General features: G+C 36.5%; 1 protein-coding gene across 3 annotated transcripts in view; it reads right to left on the reverse strand.

Moving 5' to 3' along the window:
- Positions 1-838: 838 nt before the first annotated feature.
- Positions 839-20,894, reverse strand: part of RNF128 (ring finger protein 128) — a 103,062-nt gene continuing 83,006 nt past the window's right edge. For all 3 annotated transcript variants that reach the window (XM_078065484.1, XM_078065485.1, XM_078065483.1), the window contains exons 4-7: positions 18,595-18,677; positions 10,867-10,963; positions 9,625-9,793; positions 839-2,260 (exon numbers count right to left, since the gene is read on the reverse strand). In XM_078065484.1, coding sequence (XP_077921610.1) covers positions 2,127-2,260; positions 9,625-9,793; positions 10,867-10,963; positions 18,595-18,677 — 483 coding nt within the window. In that variant the 3' untranslated portion in view covers positions 839-2,126. The remainder of the gene's footprint in view (positions 2,261-9,624; positions 9,794-10,866; positions 10,964-18,594; positions 18,678-20,894) is intronic.

Genomic DNA, 20,894 nt, shown 5'->3' on the forward strand with positions numbered 1-20,894 from the left:
AATTGACTGCAAATGAGTACGAGGGAACTTTTTGGAGTTAGAATGTTCTAAAACTGGATTGCAGTGACAGTTGCACTCTATACATTTGCTAAACATTGTGGAACTGTACATTTATAATGGGCAATTTTTTGCTATGTTAATTATACTTCAATACAGATGTTGACAATTTTAAAAATTATAAAATTCCACCCCAAAAAGCCTTGTTAAAGAATTAGGTACTGAAAGTACTAGAAAACCCTAAATAGCAATTCCAAACCCTATGCCATGGAAAAGCTGAGGCTTTTCCCGCACAAAACAAGAAATAAGAATATAGGTCAAGTTTATTGTGTGGCATCACACACGTACACCTGGCATATTGCCTCATAAGACATATGTGTACCCTGGTTTGAAAATCATGGCTCTGAGGTGTCCCAAGCATGTTTATTCTTCCCATGTTTGACAAAAGAGATGCATTTAACTCATTAACAGCATCCCAGCAACCATATTGCCAAAGAGAAGGCTGAAGGAAAAGAAATTTTAAAGTAATAAAATGGTTTTATGTCTTGGGTAGTATAAAGATGGACTGGCATCAATGTGTTTTTCTAAACTTATATTATCAGTGGTCAAGCTCATTATTTACCTTACTGACATTGAAAAATAATTCATGGTAGTTCAGTTATATTACAATGACAGCAATTCCTCTTTATGAAATGAAATGTATAAGTAAATATCCTAAAGTTTTAGTTTTTATTCATCAAATATATCAATGACCATTTATATCGACCATTTTTTCCCTCCAAAATCCAAGCATATATGAAAAGTTAGTATAGGCTAACTGAACTAAACACCAGACAAAAACTTTTATTGGAATATTTTATTTACATTTTATATTTAAAGAGAATCAATACAAATCGGGAAATATTTACAGCATTTCAAATCAGTGTACAAGAATGCAATGGTTTTGTCCATTCTACATTTAGCAAACAAAAATACATGTCTGTTCAGCTTTTGCCTAAATTCTGCTGGAATTTGCACTGGAAACACAACTTTAAAACCAAGATAAGCCACACAGAATACAAATAAAGTGCATTTTTAAGTAGCTCTATTTTACTTTGGTGGATGAAAGCTTCAAACTTTATATTAAGGCACCTGGAATTCTCCCCCCCCCAATTCTTTTTCAAACACCAAGAAAATGTGTTCACAAAATTTATAGCTATATGGACAGAATTTTTGTTTACCTAATGTAATTTTAGCCCATTTAGGTAAAATGTAAACTCAATTTTCAAAGTTGACATTGTTTGGAAAACATTTTCTACAGACTGATTTCTGCAGACAAATTCATACACAAAGATCAATTACCAATTTTTGTGTGACTTACTCATTATCATTTTCAAATAGTATGATAATTTATATACTCTGCTTTTGAAAATCCCATAATTTTGAGGAATAGTTATACAGCATTTTTATAAAGAATCTTTTTGTCTATAATCTTATGTCAAATTGGTGTCATTAATATACCAATCAATCCAGTCCAGTCCATATTCTCTGATAAACTATGCTCAACACTCACATGAAGTACATTTAGCCTAATTTTTAAAAACAAGAAATTGTTAAAATGAATACTTTGCTTTAATCTTGTTCTATCAACTTAATGTAGCCTAAAGAGACATTTCATGAAGTACTAGCCTAAGTTTGCATTGCTTTTTACATTACAATTCCAGATCAATATAAGCACCTGGAGAAAAACCCTGACACAGATAGCCCAAGCTAAAATAGTAGTATTTTTAATTAAGATACTATCATAAAATAAAGTGATTACAGCTACTCCACATTTTAAAAGCAACATGTTTTTATAAGAAAATTGTTATAAATGAAAAACATGACTACTTGAAGAGAGTTTTAAATGTTTAAAAATGTTGCTATCACTATCGAGAGGACACTTGCCTATGAAAAACATTATGAGTTTGTGGAAAAAAGTTAATAGATTAAATATTTTAAGTAATTTAACTATAGCATTATAGTAGTCATCTCAGCACTTTCAGTATCATTCTTATTTAATTAAGTTTATCCAGTTCATTAATAGTAAACTAGCCCTGATTGGCAGTTCTGTTATTACTAAAGTTTCAAGTTTTCTATTGACACAGATTTTATGATTTAATTTCTCGAACAGCAGTCTCTTGATCAGGAGTTTCATCTTCTTCAAAGGTTGGGTTGTCAACATGAGGAACAACATCCACTGCCACGGAACTTGCCTCATGGTTTACCAGCTGGAGATTTTCATCTTTAAAAAGAAATGGCAATTTTAGGATGATTTAACCCCTCTTAAGACAAAATTCAACACTCACATCTAAGAAGCCTTTCTTGTCTATCATACTCCAATCATTATACTCATTCCCTATTCCTTTAGTAATTATATGACTTAGGCTATGTCTTACACAAGGCATATATGACCTTATTAAACTGATTTACAATTACTCTTTCTTTTATTCACGTGTGCTTACTTCTACCTAGATTATAGCCGCCTTAAAAGCAAAAATTATGTCTTCTGCTGCTTTTTCATCCTTAAACCTGGCTTCACATTTCAATCACCTAGGTGCTTTAAAAAATACCTATGCTTTTTCATATGCACAGATAGATACACAGACTTAAAAAAAAAACAAACAAACAGGAAGGTAGAAGGAGTTCCCCAAATGGAGTGCAAACAGTAACAGATGAACATAGTTATATAACAGAGGAAATATAGAACCATCCTGAAAACAGTGGGGAAGAAAAGAACTTAACCTAAGTGACTTAGGAAAACAGTATTTTGACTATATCCGATAAGGCTAAAAACAAAAAGGACATTTGTTAGTGAAATTGTGAGTTACAAATAAGGAAAGGGGAAGGCTAGAATAAACTCTGTGGTGTTTAACTAGAATCAGATGTATCAGTATTGAGCTCACTGTTTTTCAGATAGAGAGACAGATGTATATAGATGTGTGTGTATGTATTTTTCTGAGTACATACATGTATTTCCTAGCTTTGTTAACTGAAAGGGCTAATAGCAATGATATTCCCATAGCAATGATCATATCTAGTGCCCAGATCCTGGTTTTGAAGTACTGTTCTCCAAAAAAGCCACCCTCCCCCGAAATGGATGATTCTAGGGCTAGGGCAAGGAGAGTACAAGATTAACCCCTTGTGGGCGCCTGGGTGGCTCAGTTGGTTAAGCGACTGCCTTCGGCTCAGGTCATGATCCTGGAGTCCCAGGATCGAGTCCCGCATCGGGCTCCCTGCTCGGCAGGGAGTCTGCTTCTCCCTCTCCCACTCCCCCCTCTTGTGCTCTCTCTCTCTCTCACTCTCTCTCTCAAATAAAAAAAAAATCTTAAAAAAAAAAAAAAAAAAAAAAAAGATTAACCCCTTGTAACCTAGGGGTCAGCGAACTACAGCCTGCAAGTCAAATCAATAGCTAAGAGTGGTTTTCACATTTTTAAAAGGTTGTAAGTCAAACATCCCCCCCTCCCAATGCAGCAGAGACTTACGGCCTTCAAAGCCTAAAATATTTACTATCAGACCCTTGACAGAAAATGTTTGCCAATCCCTGGCCTAGAACATCTTGTGGTACCAGAAAGTGCTCAAAAAAATAATGAAGCATGTTGAAAGAACACAGAAACCACCTTGAGGGAGTTCCCAATGACCAAATCTAGGAAAATCTAAGCAATGAATAAATCAGGATAAAATTACAGAATAAAAGAAATATCTATAAGTCCATACTATTATATATAAATAATTGAATAAATAAACAGAGAAAGGATAGCTTTTCCTTAAAATAGAAGCTTAATTAATGTAGAAAGAAGGATGGAAATAGAAAATTACCATTTGGCACACAATTCAGTAATAATTATTTCAAGGAAAAAAACATAGATTGCTAAAATTAGTGGGTAAAAGCATGAGAAACAGAACATTTGCATAGCCTCCAAGTGTCTCTCTATAAGATAATAATTACAAAGGGAAAAACAGTAACTTTAAAAGAAGCTTGGCAGACACCATCTTAACCAAGTAAGCAAAACCATCAGTAATTAAGACATGAACATCATGTGCCTCATTATACGAGAGGAGGCAGAGAAGGGCACAATATCACTTCTGTGGTATTCTTGTCAGAAATACACAATAGACAATGAATTTAATCACTGGGAAACAGTAGACAAGTTCAAAGTGAGGGACATTCTACAAAGTAACTGACTAGCAATTTTCAAAGTGTCAATGTCATGAAAGACTAAGGAACAATCACAGATTGGACATGAAAAAGACATGACCATTAAATGCAATGTGGACCTCTCAACAAATTGGGTGGAGAAGAAATATATCTAAACATAATAAAGGCCATTTGTGACAAACCCACAGCTAACATCATGCTCAACAGTGAAAAGCTGAAAGCTTTTCCTCTAAAATCAGAAACAAGACAAGGGTACTCATTCTTACCAGTTCTATTCAACATAGTACTAGAAATCATAGCCAGAGCAATTAATCAAGAAAAAGAAATAAAAGGCATCAAAATGGAAAGGAAGAAGTAAAATTATTTCTACATGACATGACCTTATATCAAGAAAATGATTAAGACTCCACCAATAAGACTATTAGAATGCATGAATTCAGTAAAGCTGTAGGACACAAAATCAACATACAAAAACCAGTCACATTTCTATACACTAACAATGAAATATTTGAAAGAGAAATAAAGAAAATGATTCCATTTATAATGACATCAAAACAATAAAATACTTATGAATAAATTTAACCAAGGAGGTAAAAGATCTGTACTGAAAACTATAAGACATCAATGATATTGAATAAAATACAAATAAATGGAAAGATATCCTATGTTCATGAATTAGAAGAATACCGTTAAAAAAAAAAGTGTTCATATACCCCAAAGCCATCTATAGATTCAATGCATTCCCTATTAAAATTCCAATGGCATTTTTCACAGAAATAACAATCCTAAAATTTATATGGAACCACAAAGACCCTGGATAGCCAAAGCAATTCTGAGAAAGAAGAACAAAGTTGGAGACATCATACTTCCTGATTTCAAATTATATTACAAAGCTACCGTAACCAAAACTAGTATACTGGCATAGAAATAGACACATAGACCAATGGATCAGAATTGAGGGCCCAGAAATAAGCCCATGTACATGCAGTCACCTAATATTTGACAAGGGAGCCAAAAACACTCAATGGGGAAAAGATAGTCTTTTCAGTAAGTGGTGTTGGGTAAACTGGATATTCACATATGGTAGAATGAAAATGGACCCCTATCTTACACCAGCCACAAAAATGAACTCTAAATGGATTAAGGACTTAAATGTAAGACCTGAAACCATAGAATTCCTAGAAGAAAACATAGGGGGAAGGCTCTTTGACATTGGTCTAGGCAACAATTTTTTTGTATAGGAGGTGAAAAGCACAAATCAACAAGTGGGACTACCTCAAACTGAAAAGCTTTGCACAGCAAAAGAAATAATCAACAGAATGAAGAGGCAACCTACAGAATGGGAGACAATATTTGCTTATCAGATAAAGGATTAATATACAAAAAAATATAAAAGAAACCCCTACAACTCAGCAGCAAAAATCAAGTAATCCAATTAAAAATAGGCAGAGGAACTGAACAGATATATTTTCAAAGAATACATACAAATGGCCAACAGGTACATGAAAAGATGATCAACATCACTAATCATCAGGGAAATGCAAATCAAAAACAATGGGCTAATCACCTCACACTTGTCAGAATAGCTACTATCAAAAAGACAAGAGGTAAGTGTTGGCGAGGATGTGGTGAAAAGGGATCCCCAGTGCACTGTTCCTGGGAATGTAAATGGGCACAGCCACTATGAAAGATAGTATGGAGGTTCCTCAAGAAAATTGAAAGTACAAGTACCATATGATCCAGCAATTCCAATTTGGGGTATATATGCAAAGGAAATGAAATCAGTATCTTGAAGAGATATCTGCACTCCCATGTTCAGTGCAAGATTATTCACAATAGCCAAGATATGGAAACATCCTAAATATCTGTTGACAGATGAATGGATAAAGAAAATGTGACACACACACACACACACAGGAATATTATTCAGCTATGAGAAAGAAGGAAATCTTGCCATTTGCAACAACATGGGTAGACCTTGAGGGCATTTGTGCTAAATGAAATAAGATAGAAAAAAGACAAATACCGCATGATCTCACTTATCTGTGGAGTCTTAAAAAAAAAAAAAAAAAGCCAAACTCAGAGAGTAGAATGGTGGTTATCAGGGGCTAGGAGCTAGGGGCAGAGGGGACGGGGAAATGTTGATCAAAGGGCACAAACTCTCAGTTATAAGATGACTAAGTTCTGGGGATCTAATGTACAGCATGGTGGCTACAGTTAACAATACTGTATTACAGACTTCTTAAAGTTTATACATTTTGCTATACTTACCTTTTTTAGTGTGTTATTACAGTATCATTGACTATGTCCTTATGCTGTGCTTTTTATTCCCATGACTTATTCATTCCATAACTGGAAGCCTGGATCTCCCAATCCCCTTCCCGTATTTTACCCATCTCCCTCCCCTCTGGCAACCATCACTTTGTTTTCTGTATTTATAGGCCTGTTTATGCTTTTTGTTTGTTTATTCATCTGTTTTTTTTAGATTCCACATGAGTGAAATAATATGGTATTTGTCTTTTTCAGTCTGACTGATTTCACTTAGCATGATAACCTATAGGTCCATTCATGTTGCAAATGGCATGAGCTCATCCTTTTTTATAGCTGTGTAATATCCCATTGTATTATATATACCACATCTTCCTTATCCTTTTGTCTATTGATGGACACTTAGGTTGCTTCCATATCTTGGCTATTGCAAATAATGCTGCAATAAACATAAGGGTGCATATATCTTTCTGAATTATTGTTTTTGTTTTCTTTGGGTAAATACTCAGTGGAATTTTGGATATACTTGAAAGTTGCTAAGAAAGTAGATCTTAAATATTCTCACCACATACACACAAAATTTATAATTATGTGGTGAATTTGTTAATTAACCTTACTGTGGTAATCATTTTGCAAATATAGGTATATCAAATCATGTTGTACACCTTAAACTTACACAATTTTATGTCAAATATATCTCAATAAATCTGGAAAAAAAAGAGTGAAAGGGAAATGCAATGTGGGATCCTGGGACAGAAAAAAGGACATTAGTGGGTCAATCGGTGAAATCTGAGTTAAGATCTCTCATTTGGTTAATAACATTTTATCAGTTAAATTCCTGGTGTTAATAATTGTATATGATTATATAAGATGTTAACATTTGGAGAAGTTGAGTGAAGGGTATATGGGCATTATTTGTACTATTTTTGAAATTTTTAGTCAGCCTGAAATTACATCAAAATTAAAATTAAAAATTTAAAAAAAAATACCTGTGCTTGGGCCATACCCCTCATGGATTCTGATTTAACCATTCTGGGGAAGAGCCCAGGCATCAGTAATGTTTAAAGATTCTCTGAGTGATTTTAATGTGTAGCTAGGGTTAAGAACTAGGACCCTTATTTAGTGGTTCTCAAAGAATGGTCCCTGGACCTGCAGCATCAGTATCACCTAGGAACTTTTTAGAAACAAAAATTCTCAGGCCCTCCTCCAAACCTACGGAGTCACAAACAGGTGGCAGCCCATCTGTTTTAACAAGCCCTCCAGGTGACTTGATGCATGCGTAAGTTTTAAAACCCAGTGTTCTAACAGGACTTACTGCAATGATGGGACAAACAGACACGAACAAATCAACTATATGTTTGCAAAGTTATTTAAATCAACTATCACCGCAATAATCAATAGGTAATGGGCAAGATACCCAAACTAGTAATATATAATCATAGATAAAATTAAAATCTACTCTTTATGGTCATTCATTCAACATCTATTTGAGTACCTACTACATGGCAGGCTGTTCTCAGTGCTGGGTATACAATAGTGACAAATAAGACACTGTTCCTATCCAAAGGAACGTTTAAAAGTTTTAATACAATTCAGTACAATAAATGAAATAATAAAAGTTCTATGGAAGCAGACAGTAGGGTCGCACATGTGAGTCAAGGGAGGCTTTTCAAAAGAGGGTAAGTTTTAAAGGATGAACAGGAATTAGACCAGGCTTCCCCAATTTCTTGGGAGAAGGAATGAGAGTGGAAGGAATGAGCAGAGAGAAAACAGTGGCTCAAACTATGACTGTGGAATTAAGGTTGGGAATTAGGAGATGGATTAAAGAAAAGGGATACTGAATCAATAAGAAAGAGAGGGAAGAATCTAGGAGCTCCCTAGTTTCTGGTTTGAGGCACCTAAATGGGTGTTACTACCATTCATCCAGATAAAGAATATAGGGGGAGGAATTTGGATCATCATTTCATTTGCTTGTCATATTCTCTGCAAAAACTGTTCTATTTACCACCCTGCCTCACAAGAAGAAGAGAACACACAAAAAAAGTAGATTGGAACTTTAAAAAAAAAAACAAGCCTAGCAATAAACTGAATTATCCAGTACTCTCCTTTATCATCACTGAATTCTATTACCACACAGTTATGGAATCAAAAAAATCACCTGGGGCAAATAGACAATGATTCTCTATTGTAGGTAGAATAATCCACAGATTATTAAGATTCTTATGACGACTTTGTACTCTGGGAAATGTCTGAAGATTAGATTACAAGAAATATGAAGTGTACACTTGCATGATAGTACTCCTCGTGACATCTTCAGGAATGATGTGTATGGCACTGATAAGTCTATACTGAGGGTAAAGGTTTATGTCAATAGGAAGCTGAAACTCTCACAAGTCATCTTAATATTTAGTTTTCTTCTACTTCTATGCCAGCATTAGGTTATTTCAACATGAGGATTGAGAAAACCATCAAACCAACAAAAACCATGAAAAAGGTGGAAGTTAAAGAGAAGGAAACTAATTTCTGCATGAGGGTTTTCCCTTCCTAAGGAAGAAGGTAACAAAACTCCCTGAACTTTCTCCACTGGCACGACATTACTAAGTTACAACACTGATTCAATTCACATGAAGTTTGAAAATAATATATTCAATTTTAGTTTCCACGGTTTGTTCATTTCATGGTAAATAATCAACAGGTGGCAGCACGTATTCTTACACAGTTTCCGATCTGTGCAAAAGATGGGTTCCTAAGAAGTTGTGTATAAATCAAGCTTTTGTAAACTGAATTCTCTCTTATCATTTCAGGACTCAGTTATCTTAGTTTCTGATTGCTCTACAATAAACAATGGCTTCCAAAGCTTAAAGTTTCTCCTCAGCCTCTGTAAATTAATAACCAATACTTAAATGCATCAGAGAGAAGCTATCCTATAAAAAATCTTTTTAGTCTGTGAAGAATGCCCACTACTGATGTATTTCATCTGTTTCAGATACACTTAAATATGTGCATATTAAACTAAGGTAGGGGTGTGTCCTGTACTCCACCATTGTTACTAGAAAAAACCTGGAACGTGTTTAATGGGATGAAAGGAACAAACAATAAAAAGCAGGAGCCCTCTGCCAGGCATATATGCTCCACAATGGATCATTGTGGGGGCACTCACTGCCCCTCAGCATGGTGCTTACTTGCTGACTGCACATGTTCTTCTAAAGGTGGTTCATCTGCTCCCTGAACAGAAGCATAGCCAGACGATGCAGTCTCACTGCGATTATCCTCTTCATGAGGAGAGGCACTATTTGATGTTTCATTGGAAACAGGGACTTGTAAAGACACTGATCCGTCTTCAGCATCCACCTTTGGAAAGCATTGGAACAAATTAAAAGACTCTCAGAGTACCTGTTTTTTCCTGACATGTCATTACAAAATTTCTGCATAGGTAACTTATTAGAGCAATGCTTCTTAACCTTTTAAACCTATAATCCCTTTTGATGATCACAAAAATCTCTTGCTGGTCCCAGCCAGAGCAGTTGGAGTAACTGGGTCCAAAATGGGGTGGAAGATGTTATAAGCAGATTGCCTTCACATCTGATGTTCATCTGGGTGATCCCAGTGCTTCATAATACAATGCCTGCTACAAGGTAGGCACTCCACACAAACAAACAAACAAAAAACCACAAAAAAACCTCCACCCTGAATCAAGTTCACCTCCCGGAGTTTTCAAAAGACAGCTGCTGGCAAAAATCTAATGAAGTCTGAAGTTTAGTTAATAGCAATGACCCAATGTCAGTTTCTTACTTTTGACAAACATACCACAGTAATGCAAAACGTTAACAATAGTCAAAACTGGGTGAGGGTTATGTGGGAACTCTCTGTATTGTCCTTTCAACTTTTCTGTAAATCTAAAATTATTCATAAATAAAAAATTTATTTAACAACAACATCTCATGCTGTCCCCTAAGGGATTTGAGAATCAGTACCATCTATGTATCTCCTAAAGTCAGGAAGATTTTGTTGAGCTTGACTTTCTGTTGCTGGTGTATTGTAAAATAGGTAAGTTTTATTTCATTTACCAAATACAATTATACTTTAATATTTATTACGCTTTTTCAAAATAAAAACACTCATCTAACTACAAGTTCAGTCGCTGTGCAATAGTAAGAGCAAAAATGCAAGACGTACCAGAAGCCAGTTGGTAGTGTCTGTGGTCATCACTTAAAATTCTGACCAAATAATAAGAGAAAAGAAGAAGGAAAATGGAAGTGGTCCAACATGGCACCTTACTGTCATTATGTAAATAGGTCCAATTTTTGATATAAATCACAAGTCTAGCATATTACACACCTAAAAACTAAGGATGTTACTTTCTTGAAGGCCCAGGTACATAAATAACTTAAGTTCCTTCATATAAATAGTTTAGCAATGTTTACCTCAATTCCCAAAGCTTTGAGTATGTCACATTTGCACATGGGGCAAGTCCTGTGTTCTAACAGCCATGGGTCAACACATGTCTTATGGAAAATATGGCTAATGAAAGAAAAAAAAACACACATAATTTGGTTATCACTAGTGAAACAGCAACAACACAGCCTAATATACTAACAGGTTACCCTATATTTTTATTTAGTTTTTTAACAGATGTTGGTTTTTCTTTTAAGCATACCATTACAGCATAAACACTACGAAGGAGCCACAGAAACAAAATTAGGAAGTTTCATAATACAGTACTTTTACTTTTTTAAATTTTTTTATGTTAACACATTTTTATTGACTCTTACTCTATGCCAGGAGATAATCCCTGTCATGAAATTATTTACATTTTTTTTTATTAATAGATAATGTATTATTTGTTTCAGGGGTACAGGTCTGTGATTCATCAGTCTTACACAATTCACAGCGCTCACCATAGCACATACCCTCCCCAATGTCCATCACCCAGTTACCCCATCCCTCCCACCCCCCTCCCCTCCAGCAACCCTCAGTTTGTTTCCTGAGATTAAGAATCTCTTATGATTTATATCCCTCTCTGGTTTTGTCTTCTTTCATTCTTCCCTCCCTTCCCCTATGATCCTCTGTCTTATTTCTCAAATTCCTCATATCAGTGAGATCATATGATAATTGTCCTTCTCTGATTGACTTATTTTGCTTAGCATAATACCTGCTAGTTCCATCCATGTCGTTGCAAATGGCAAGATTTCATTTTTTGATGGCTGCATAATATTTCATTGTATATATATACCACCTCTTCCTTATCCATTCATCTGTTGATGGACGTCTAGGCTCTTCCCATAGTTTGGCTATTGTGGACATTGCTGCTATAAACATTGGGGTGCACGTACCCCTTCTGATCACTACATTTGTATCTTTGGGGTAAATACCCAGTAGGGCAATTGCTGGGTCGTAGTGTAGCTCTATTTTCAACTTTTTGAGGAACCTCCATACTGTTTTCCAGAGTGGCTACACCAGCTTGCATTCCGACCAACAGTGTAGGAGGGTTCCCCTTTCTCCCATCCTCACCAACATCTGTCGTTTCCTGACTTGTTAATTTTAGCCATTCTGACTGGTATAAGGTGGTATCTCAATGTGGTTTTGATTTGTATTTCCCTGATGCCAAGTGATGTTGAGCACCTTTTCATGTGTCTGTTGGCCATTTGGATGTCTTCTTTGCAGAAATGTCTGTTCATGTCTTCCGCCCATTTCTTAACTGGATTATTTGTTCTCTGGGTGTTGAGTTTGGTAAGTTCTTTATGGATTTTGGATACTTTATCTGATATGTCATTTGCAAATATCTTCTTCCATTCTGTTGGTTGCCGTTGGTTTTGTTGACTGTTTCCTTTGCTGTGCAAAAGCTTTTTATCTTGATGAAGTCCCAATGGTTCATTTTTGCCCTTGCTTTCCTTGCCTTTGGCGGTGTTTCTAGGAAGAAGATGCTGCGGCTGAGGTCGAAGAGGTTGATGCCTGTGTTCTCCTCTAGAATTTTGATGGAATCCTGTCTCACATTGAGGTCTTTCATCCATTTTGAGTCTATTTTTGTATGTGGTGTAAGGAAATGGTCCAGTTTCATTCTTCTTCATGGGGCTGTCCAATTTTCCCAACACCATTTGTTGAAGAGACTCTCTTTTTTTCCATTGGACATTCTTTCCTGCTTTGTCGAAGATTAGTTGACCATAGAGTTGAGGGTCCATTTCTGGTCTCTCTATTCTATTCCATTGATCTATATGTCTGTTTTTGGGTCAGTACCATACTGTCTTGATGATTACAGCTTTGTAATAGAGCTTGAAGTCTGGAATTGTGATGCCACCAGTTTTGCTTTTCTTTTTCAAAATTCCTCTGGGTATTCGAGGTCTTTTCTGGTTCCATACGTATTTTAGGATTATTTGTTCCATTTCTTTGAAAAAAAGTTGATGCTGTTTTAATAGGGATTGCATTAAATGTGTAGACTGCTCTAGGTGGCATGGACATTTTCACAATATTTGTTCTTCCAATCCATGAGCATGGAACGTTTTTCCATTTCTTTGTGTCTTCCTCAGTTTCCTTCATGAGTATTCTGTAGTTTTCTGAATACAGATCCTTTGCTTCTTTGGTTAGATTTATTCCTAGGTATCTTAGGGTTTTGAGTGTACTTGTAAATTGGATCGACTCCTTAATTTCTCTTTCTTCTGCCTTGTTGCTGGTGTATAGAAATGCAACGGATTTCTGTGCATTGATTTTATATCCTGCCACTTTACTGAATTCCTGTATAAGCTCTAGCAGTTTTGGGGTGGAGTCTTTCGGGTTTTCCACATAAAGTATCATATCATCTGCAAAGAGTGAGAGTTTGACTTCTTCTTTGCCAATTCGTATGCTTTTTATTTCTTTTTGTTGTCTGATTGCTGAGGCTAGGACTTCTAGTAGTATGTTGAATAGCAGTGGTGAGTGGACATCCCTGCCGTGTTCCTGACCTTAGGGGGAAAGCTCTCAGTTTTTCCCCATTGAGAATGATATTCGCTGTGGGTTCTTCATAGTTGGCTTTTATGATATTGAGGTATGTACCCTCTATCCCTACACTCTGAAGAGTTTTAATCAAGAAAGGATGCTGTACTTTGTCAAATACTTTTTCTGCATCTACTGAGAGGATCATATGGTTCTTGTTCTCTCTTTTATTAATGTATTGTGTCACATTGATTGATTTGCAGATGTTGAACCAAACTTGCAGCCGAGGGATAAATCCCACTTGGTCGTGATGAATAATCCTTTTAATGTACTGTTGAATCCTATTGGCTAGTATTTTGGTGAGAATTTTTGCATCCATGTTCATCAGGGATATTGGTCTGTAATTCTCCTTTTTGATGGGGTCTTTGTCTGGTTTTGGGATCAAGGTAATGCTGGCCTCATAAAATGAGTTTGGAAGCTTTCCTTCCATTTCTATTTTTTTGGAACAGTTTCAGAAGAATAGGTATTAATTCTTCTTTAAATGTTTGGTAGAATTCCCCTGGGAAGCCATCTGGCCATGGGCTCTTGTTTTTTGGGAGATTTTTGATTACTGCTTCAATTTCCTTACTGGTTATGGGTCTGTTCAGGTTTTCTATTTCTTCCTGGTTCATTTTGGTAGTTTATACGTCTGTAGGAATGCATCCATTTCTTCCAGATTATCTAATTTGCTGGCATATAGTTGCTCATAATATGTTCTTATGATTGTATTTCTTTGGTTTTGGTTGTGGTATCTCCTCTTTCATTTATGATTTTATTTATTTGGGTCCTTTCTCTTTTCTTTTTGATAAGCCTGGCCAGGGGTTTATCAATCTTATTAATTCTCTCAAAGAACCAGCTCCTAGTTTCATTGATCTGTTCAACTGTTCTTTTGGTTTCTATTTCATTGATTTCTGCTCTGATCTTTATTATTTCTCTTGTGCTGGGTTTAGGCATTATTTACTGTTCTTTCTCCAGCTCTTTTAGGTGTAGGGTTAGGTTGTATATTTGAGACCTTTCTTGTTTCTTGAGAAAGGCTTGTATTGCTATATACTTTCCTCTTAGGACTGCCTTTGCTGCATCCCAAAGATTTTGAACACTTGTGTTTTCATTTTCATTGGTTTCCATGAATTTAATTCTTCTTTAATTTCTTGGTTGACCCATTCATTCTTTAGTAGGATGCTCTTTAGCCTCCATGTATTTGAGTTCTTTCCAACTTTCCTCTTGTGATTGAGTTCTAGTTTCAAAGCATTGTGGTCCGAACATATGCAGGGATTGATCCCAATCATTTGGTACCAGTTGAGACCTGATTTGTGACCCAGGATGTGATCTATTCTGGAGATTGTTCCATGTCACTAGCGAAGAATGTGTATTCTGTTGCTTTGGGATGGAATGTTCTGAATATATCTGTGAAGTCCACCTGGTCCAGTGTACCATTTAAAGCCTTTATTTCCTTGTTGATCTTTTGCTTAGATGATGGGGGTGTTAAAGTCCCCTACTATTATTGTATTATTGTCGATGTGTTTCTTTGCTTTTGTTATTAATTGGCTTATATAATTGGCTGCTCCCATGTTAGAGGTATAGATATTTACAATTGTTAGATCTTCTTGTTGGATAGACCCTTTAAGTAGGATGTAATGTCCTTCCTCATCTCTTATTATAGTCTTTGGTTTAAAATCTAATTTGTCTGATATAAGGATTGCCACCCCAGCTTTCTTTTGATGTCCATTAGCATGGTAAATTGTTTTCCACCCCTCACTTTCAATCTGGGGGTGTCTTTGGGTCTAAAATGAGTGTCTTGCAAACAGCATAACGATGGGTCTTGTCTTTTTATCCAATCTGATACCCCGTGCCTTTGATTGGGGCATTTAGCCCATTTACATTCAGGGTAACTACTGAAAGATATGAATTTAGTGCCACTGTATTGCCTGTAAGGTGATTGTTACTGTATATTGTGTGTGTTCCTTTCTGCTCTATGTTACTTTTAGGCTCTCTCTTTGCTTAGAGGACCCCTTTCAATATTTCTTGTAGGGCTGGTTTCATGTTTGCAAATTCTTTTAGTTTTTGTTTGTCCTGGAAGCTTTTTATCTCTCCTCCTATTTTCAATGACAGCCTAGCTGCATATTTTTCTCATTTAGTGCTCTGAATATATCATGTCACTCCTTTCTGGCCTGCCAGGTCTCTGTGGATAGGTCTGCTGCCAATCTAATGTTTCTACCATTGTAGGTTACAGACCTCTTGTCCCGAGCTGCTTTCAGGATTTCCTCTTTGTCTCTGAGACCTGTAAGTTTTACTATTAGATGTCGGGGTGTTGACCTATTTTTATTGATTTTGAGGGGTGTTCTCTGTGCCTCCTGGATTTTGATGCTTGTTTCCTTCCCCAAATTAGGGAAGTTCTCTGCTATAATTTGCTCTAATATACGTTCTGCCCCCCTCTCTCTTCTTCTTCTGGGATCCCAATTATTCTAACATTGTTTCATCTTATGGTATCACTTATCTTTCAAATTCTCCCCTCGTGATCCAGTAGTTGTTCATCTCTCTTTTTCTCAGCTTCTTTATTCTCCATCATTTGTTCTTCTGTATCACTAATTCTCTCTTCTGCCTCATTTATCCTAGCAGTTAGAGCCTCCATTTTTGATTGCACCTCATTATTTTTTTTTTTTTAATTTTTTTATTGTTATGTTAATCCCCATACATTACATCATTAGTTTTAGATATAGTGTTCCATGATTCATTGTGCATAACACCCAGTGCTCCATGCAGAACGTGCCCTCCTCAATGATTGCACCTCATTAATAGCCTTTTTGATTTTGACTTAGTTAGATTTTAGTTCTTTTATTTCTCCAGGAAGGGATTCTCGAGTATCTTCTATGCTTTTCTCAAGCTCAGCTAGTAGTATATTTATAATCGTCATTCTGAACTCTAGTTCCGACATCTTACTAATATCTGTATTGATTAGGTCCCTGGCAGTTGGTATTGCCTCTTGTTATTTTGAGGTAAGTTTTTCTGTCTTGTCATTTTGTCCAGAGAAGAACAGATGAATGAGAGAACAAAATGCTAAAAGGGTAACAATGACCCCAGAAAAATATACACTAAACAAATCAGAAGAGACTGAAAACCGGGAGGGAAAGAAAAAAAAAAGAATATGATCAGGCTGGTGAATAGAACAGAGCCACACACTAGATTTTGGCTTTATTTTGGTCTTTTAGAAGAAACTGCTTCCCAAAATTTTAAAAAAAGAAAAACTTATACATATACAAAAATGAGGGTAAATACGATGAAGCGATAGAATATGACTGTACAGATGAAAATTCAAAAAGATTTTTAAAAAGGAATGGATAAGATAAGATGTTGGTTGAAAAAGAAGAAAATTTTTAAAAAAAGAAATAGAAAAAAAAAATTAAGAAAATTTTAAAATTTAACTTTGAAAGAGTAAAAAATCATGGGAAAAAAGCCATGAATTCTATGTGCTGTATTCCCCCAGCTCTGGGATTTTGCCGTTCTCATTGATCGGTAAACTTGGTCTTGGCTGGCTGTTCTTGCTGATCTTCTGGGGGAGGGGCCTGTTGCAGAGATTCTCAAATGTCTTTGCCGGAGGCGGAATTGCCCCGCCCTTGCCGGTCTGGGGCTAAGTTATCTGCTCCGGTTTGCTCTCGGGAGCTTTTGTTCCCTGCAAGCTTTCCGTACAGCTTTGGAGGATGAGAGTGAAAATGGTGGCCTCCCAATCTCCGCCCGGGAGGAGCCGAGAACTCGGGGCCCCACTCCTCAGTGAGCCCCCAGAGAAAAGCAGTCAGTCACTCCCGTCTCCCCGGTCTCCGGCCGCACTCCGTGCTCACCCAGCCTGTGACCCAGCGTTTCTATCTCTGGCACCCGACCCCGTGTGGAGTCTCCAAACCCAGCAGATCCCTGCGGTGCGCTCCCGCGCCGCTCCTCCCGGGGGAGGAAGGTGAGTCTCCCCGGATCTGCCGCTTGTTGGGTCCCTGCTGGAGGAGCAGTGGCCCGACTGTGCCACAGATCACGGTTTATGGCCACCCCGAGCTGAGAGCCCGCTCCTCGGCTCCGTCTCTGCAGCCAGCTTCCCTCCTCCGATACCTGGGAGCTCTGCCGCACTCAGGCACCCCCGGTCTTTCTGTGACCCCGAGGGTCCTGAGACCACACTGTCCCAGCGAGAGTTCCATCCCCCGCTTAGCCACTGGAGTGACGTCCCTCAGCAGAGCCAACTTCTAAAAGTTCCAATTTTGTGCTCCACGGCTCTATCACTTGCTGGTAGCTGGATGATGGAGTCCCCCCCCCCCCAACAGTCTATCTTCCCGAATATCACCTCGGATTCACTTCTCCGCACGTCCTACCTTCCAGAAAGTGGTCGCTTTTCTGTTCAGAGAGTTGCTGCTATTCTTTTCTTCGATCTCCTGTTGAGTTTGTAGGTGTTCAGAATGGTTTGATAACTATCTAGCTGAATTCCTGGGACCAGGCGAAATTTGGGTCTATTCCTCTGCCATCTGGCTCATAATACAGTACTTTTAAATATAAAAGCCTCATTACCTTAGCTTCAAAAAAAAAACTATTTTCATTACTTATTACTTCAAAAATGGCTAAGATGTTATCTGACCTAAGACTTTGTTCAGTATTTCAGATCTTTATTATCTTGTCATTCCCTAACTATAAAAATAGCACAGTCATTCTCAATAATATAGTACAGAGTACAAGATAACGCTGATACTTTAGGTCATGTGATAAGTTCTAAGAACACCACTATTTAATAGCTAAAAGAAAGAGTGTTAAGAACAACTTCCAGGAGAAGGGTAACAGAAAACTAAAGAATGAATACTTCCAAATAGGTGCCCACTGAGTTGATTTATATTTTTTCCCTCAATAGGATTGTTAAAATGATTTTAAATAATCCAGTTATCTATCTATCTATCTATCTATCTATCTATCTATGCGTGTATGTGTAAATTATGGCGGTGCTGGCTAGGTTCTTAGTTTTATATGGAACTAGTTTCCAAATTGTACCAGATAATGGGAACTTTATATAATTAGCCTTATAACAATTTCAATGATATTAATATATAAAGCATTCACCTATATTTAAATGAAAATAAATATTTTCTTTACATCAATTTGGAAACATTCAAAATAGTTTCCTCCGTTACTATCATTTCAATAAGCCAATTATTCTTATTGATGATATAAAAGAAAATCAAACTTACTTGCAGGTTAAGATGCGCACCAAATCATTTGGTTTATATAGTTCAATACACACAGCACAACTATCTCCATCAGGGCCAATTTCCTATGAGCAAATAGTTATTGTTACTCTGATGGATGAGAAAAGATACGTTAAACTACAGAGCAAGATCAGAAAATGTATGTACTTAAATTGCATAGATTCTTTCAATAAGCGATGTAAGATTTAGACCTGACTGGAATCTAAAAAAAGGTCAAACTTCTAGAAACAGAGTAGAAAAGTGGTTGCCAGAGGCTGGAGGATGGGGGAAATAAGGAGTAGATGGTCAAAGTGTACAAACGTTCAGTTATAATACGAATAAGGTCTGAGGATCTAATGTAAAACATTGTGGCCACAGTTGATAACACTCTTATACAATTGAAATCTGAAGATCATTTAGACTTAAAAAAAGTAAAAGAATAAAGTCAACCAAAAGAGGAACAGTACAAAGAAGAACAGGTAGCATTTATTTAAGATGCCATTTGTACAAGTTCTATAGCTATGTTTTCCCATTTAAGAAAAAATTAAGGTAAAATTCACATGCAGTAAAATTCACTGTTTTTAGTATACAGTTTTACAAGTGTGAACAAATATGCAGTCACTCAATCCTCACTGCAATCAAGATATAGGATAGTTCTACGGCCCCAACAAATTCCTCTATACCCCTTTGTAGTTAACCTCTACTCTCACTCCCATCCTCTGGCAACCACTAATCTGTTTTCAGTTCCCATACTTTTTGCTTTTCCTGAATGTCATATAAATGGAATTGTGCCTTTGCGTTTGGCTTCTTTCACTTAACCTAATACATTTAATACTCATCCACGATATTATGTGCATCAACAGGGTCTCTGCCGCCAACACAAACCCTTTTGTATTGCTAAATGGTATTCTGTGATGTGGTTGTGCCACAGTTTGTTCATCCATTCACCATTTGAAGGACATCTGGGTTCTTTCCATTTTTGGTGATTATGAGTAAAGCTGCCATGAACAATTATGTACAAGTTTTTATGTAAACATGCTTTTTTATTCTAGGTTAACTATCTAGTAGTTGAGATTGCTGGGTTCTTTGGAAAGTGTTATTTTTGACTTCACAAAGAACTGCCAAATTGTTTTCGAAACTGGCTACACATTACATTCTCACCAGCAAAATGTATAACAGTTCCAGCTGTTCCATATCTGGCCAGCTCTCCGGTATTGTCAGTTGTACTGGTTTTAGCTATTTTAATGAATGTGCTGTGGTATCTCATTGTGGTTTTAATTTGCACTTCCCTAATGACTAATGATGTTGAACATCTTTTTTATGTGCTTTTTTGCCATCCATATATTTTCTTTGGTAGATGCCTGTTTTGCCCCTTTTTCCCTATGCTGTTTGTTTTCTTACTACTGAGCTTTGAGAGTTCTTGAGATAGTCTAGATACAGTCCCTTCTCAGATATGTGATTTGCAAATATTTTCTCCCAGTCTGTGGCTTTTCTTGTCTTTTCATCTTCTTAACCATGTTAAAGAACAATAGTTCTTAATTTTGACAAAGTCAAATTTCTGTTGTTTTCTTTAATGGGCTTGGTTTTGCTGTCATATCTAAGTACTCTCTGCCTAACCCAAGTCTTGAAGATATTTTTCTCCAAAGTTTTCTTCTAAGAATTTCATAGCTCTAGGTTTTATATTTAGGTCTGTGACATATTTTGACTTATACTTTATAGACAGTATGAAGTATGGATCGAGGTTCATGTTTTTTGCATAAGGATACCCAATCATTGCCTATGGAGGGCCAATAATTGACTGCCCTTTTTCCATTTAATTGCCTGTGTACCTTTGTCAAAAATCAATTGACCATATATGTGTGAGTCTATTTCTGAACTCTCTTCTGTTCCACTGATCTAAATGTCTATCCTTTCTTCAATACCACACTATATTGACTACTGTATCTTTAAAATAATTCTGCAAATTAGGCAATATGAGTCATCCAAATTTGTTCTTCATTATAAAAATTGTTTTGGTTATTCTAGGTCTTTTGCTTTTCCATATAAACTTAGCATCAACCTGTCAATAAATACAAAGGATCCCACTAGGATTTACTTGGAACTGCATCGAATCTATAGATTAGTTGGGGGGGTTCTGACATCTTGACAACAGTGAGTCTTCTGACCCATGAACATGGCATATCTCTCCATTTATTTAGGTCATCTTTGATTTCTTTCATTGGTGTTTTCCAGTTTTCAGCATACAGATCGTGTACATATTTTGCAAGATTTATACCTAAGTACTGAATGGTTCTGGTGCTATT

Source organism: Halichoerus grypus, chromosome X, assembly GCF_964656455.1.
Source record: "Halichoerus grypus chromosome X, mHalGry1.hap1.1, whole genome shotgun sequence".
Taxonomy (NCBI): domain Eukaryota; kingdom Metazoa; phylum Chordata; class Mammalia; order Carnivora; family Phocidae; genus Halichoerus; species Halichoerus grypus.